The 3,584-nt window shown below is 33.1% G+C and overlaps 1 protein-coding gene across 1 annotated transcript; it reads right to left on the minus strand.

Annotated features, from left to right (window-relative positions):
• Nucleotides 1–960: 960 nt before the first annotated feature.
• LOC111307359 (uncharacterized) lies at nt 961–3,092 on the minus strand. The gene is made up of 2 exons (XM_022905369.2): nt 2,906–3,092; nt 961–1,246 (listed from the first exon to the last, which is right to left on the minus strand). The coding sequence occupies exons 1-2, from the start codon at nt 3,032–3,034 to the stop codon at nt 1,145–1,147; spliced, it is 231 nt and encodes a 76-aa protein (XP_022761104.2). The 5' UTR covers nt 3,035–3,092; the 3' UTR covers nt 961–1,144.
• Between the last annotated feature and the right edge of the window lie 492 nt (nt 3,093–3,584).

The following is a 3,584-nucleotide window of genomic DNA, read 5'->3' on the forward strand; positions in this document are numbered from 1 at the left end:
ATTATACTAAAATGACTAAAATTTAAATTTCGTGTGAATACAAAAATCATTTATATAATTTAACAACTGATTTCAGTCATCCATATTACCATATTAGTAAAGTCAACACCACATCAGTAAAATTAACGCATACACCATCAAATTAATGATCACACTAGCATTTTTACCGATAAAAATTTGACTAAATTAATAATTAGACTAAAATTATCATATAAAAATAGTATGTCGACTACATTTCTATAAATTATACAGTAAAAAGATTGAATATCAAATTTCGTTACAGATCATTATCATAATTCGACCATTACATTTCTATATACTATTAATTGTTACCGCTTACTAGTTCTAAGCCAACAAGGCTTTAGCTTAACCACAAGGAGCAAATCCTAAAACTATATAATTTTTTGTTCAAATCTCATTGCATATGAATTTAATTCAACTTTATATTAAATTTATCTAATTATGTTTTAGTTTGTTAATTAATTTATTTGTTTAATTATTCAATAATTTTTGTATAAAAATGTAGTGCTTGATAATAATTGTAATTTGCACTAGTAATTTTATCAAAATATTATTAATTAAATCAGTTCGTGCAAGCCAACAATAATAACTATTTTGCTTTTTTTTTTATTTGGAATTTTTTAACCACGAAAATACATTAAAAAAAAAATTGTCAGGGTTGGAGGCCTCAGAACTATTACAGATTGTAGTTTTGGAAGGCTTTGAAAAACACGGCAGTAGAGGCTTTTAAGCATACTGAATTTTCTGCCGTACATTTTCAGGCCATTGAATTTGACACTGAAGAACTTGGCAATTTTCATAGTGATGATACGTAGATTTAGTGAAGAATTGGCAAGAAATTGTGAATAGAGCTCAGTGAAGAAAAATAAACAAATGGGAAAGTGCTCCATCGAATCTTTAACTAACATTGTACCAATGAGAGAATGTGAATTTCCATGCTGAGCAAGCAAAACAACAAATTTAGCTATAAAATTTTGATCAGTAATGTTGTACAAACCAGACATATTGTTTCCTTTTCCAAATGCACAATAGTCATTGTAGCATATCACAAATGCAGGTTTATTGGAATAGTAATAGGTACAACCGAAAAAGCTACATAGATCACTTACAGCCCTAAAGAGCATCATCGAATATTTTTCTTCCTAGCTAGCTCCCGGGCCATCTCCCTTAACTCCTCTGGTGATGGAGGTCTTGGTCCCTCTGCAGGATACACTACGTACGAATGCTTCACATCAAAGGAAAAGAGAAATCATTTAGACTCTAAAAACAAATAATCTAGGGAAAAAAGTTGTATAGTTCAAAGGTAACAAATTCAATCCTTAACAAGCAAAGCAGCCCCAATTGAAGAACTATATTTTGAAATAGGCAGATACGTAAGCAACCTTTATAAAAGCATCAACATGATTCAAGTTAGAAGTAAAATTCCAGAAGAATCATAGCAAATCACCATTCTAGACATTCCAATCCGCAGGCAGTTTTGATCTACGGCAATCTCATTCACTGCCACACTATCTCTATAAGCCCTTAAGATGCTTTACGTCCAATCATCAAATAGCAAAAGACATTTTATTTGTAATGAAAAATAAAGGGGTTAAGAGGATCCATGCATTTTTTTTCTTTTAAGGTCAAGTAGAAGCTGTATTAGTATCTAGACCGAATGCAGAAGTTATCGAAAGGCACCTTATAAAAACAAAAGAATTCTTCCATATTAAGGATGAGATGAAATTTTGAACCAGTACCCCATTAGGAAAATGTTGCATCAATAATGGAGCATAAGATATTTTTCACTTCATATTCTTATGCTAGCTCCATAAATTGACAAATAAATTTTTTAGACCTGAAAATCTAACTCTTAACAATCACATTTGAAAGATAATTTTAAATACTTCATGTACAGATAGACGTATTATAAGCCTGCAACTCCATCGGAAAGAGGAAAATATCCTTGAAGCTACACATAGGGGCTTGCCCAGCTAATCTTTAGGGCTCCATTCATTCACTGTCAAGAATTTCTGATAAATGGCCCAGGCATGTAGTTAAACAACTTTGAGTGGCTATAAGCTGAAAGCCTCAACAATACAACAATAACAAACAACGCCTTTTCCAATGTATGTAGCTGGAGTTAGCAACATGTCCACTATCATTTCACTTATATGAATTTTCATCCATAAACTTACATAAAATGGGCCCAAAACTATGATTTTAGATCCATCATTTCACTTATATACAAGTTCATGAATAAATTTTCATCCATGAACTTACATAACATTGCCCCAAAACTATGGTTTTAATTAAAATCCATCATCTCACTTATATACAAGTTCATGGACGAATTTTCATCCATGAATTTATATAACATGGCCCTGCTAAAACTATGATTTTAAATTCAAATTCCTCTTCAAACTATTTGAACATGATCGGGAGTGCAGGAGAGGAACCATTAAAGACTTCCATTTACTCTCCCAATAAACAAACAAAAACATTGCTTTTTTTTTTTCGCCAAATACCTAAGCCAGAACCCTGAATATTAACATAAACATAAAGAACATCGATCACTTCAACCCATCAAAAAAAGTTGCATCATTTAACAACACCTCATGTTCAACAGCAACAAATATCTGATCTTTTGATATACCTCCAAAGAGAACAGGAAAACAAAAAACATAATTCCTTGTTGCCAATAAGCTGGAAAGGAGATAAACACCCAATTTTCGGGAAACTCAAACAAGTATCAAACTTCAATCGAATTTCAACAAAGATCTCAACCCATCACATAATTCAACAAATCAAACAAATTCCACCAACTAAAAATACAAAACAAAAAAGCTACAACGTTTTTTTAATATTTAAATATAATGAAGAGAAGAGACAAAAGAGAGTTTACATTTCCCATAAATTTCTGGAGATTCTTGGTGTTGTTGGCGAAAGTGTACATAAGAACGATGGGGATCGACACATAAAGACCGAATTTGGCGATTTCAAGAACACCCTTTGAAGTGCCTACAGCAGACATTTTCCTTTACTTCTCACCGAGAAAATTTTGATGGGAATTTGGGAGAAAATTTCTTTGTGAGGCTAAAGGTCTAACACATGGATACGTCACATCCCGATCATGGGCCGATTCGCGTAAGAAATTTGCTAATGAGTCCATGAAACGATGGCCCAATAGCATGAATATGGCCCAAAACCAGGTTGTTCGTCAACATAAACAAGGTGGGGAGACTTGTGACATTGCAATTTGCTAACTGCTTGTAATTGTCATCCAATGCTTTCATTTCTATTAATTAGGACATCACTTGGTTTTGACCAAGACTTTAGGTTCAAAAATAGAAAAAGAAAGACTTGGTTTTGACATTTATCAGAAGAAATTACATCCCCTTGGACACGGGACTTTCAAGTCCTCCCCTCCCCCCCCAAGCTTTAAAGGGGGCGATATACCGAGTACTTGTATTCAACGCATTAATCTTTCCCAATAGTCTTCTCGTTTAAGATTTTCTGAAAGAATTGGAACCACATGCTCTAGGAATGTAGGATAGGAAGGATATGTGACAGTCATTGCCACA

Source organism: Durio zibethinus, chromosome 22 (genome assembly GCF_047325235.1).
Source record: "Durio zibethinus cultivar Kanyao isolate XHJ-2024 chromosome 22, ASM4732523v1, whole genome shotgun sequence".
Classification (NCBI taxonomy): domain Eukaryota; kingdom Viridiplantae; phylum Streptophyta; class Magnoliopsida; order Malvales; family Malvaceae; genus Durio; species Durio zibethinus.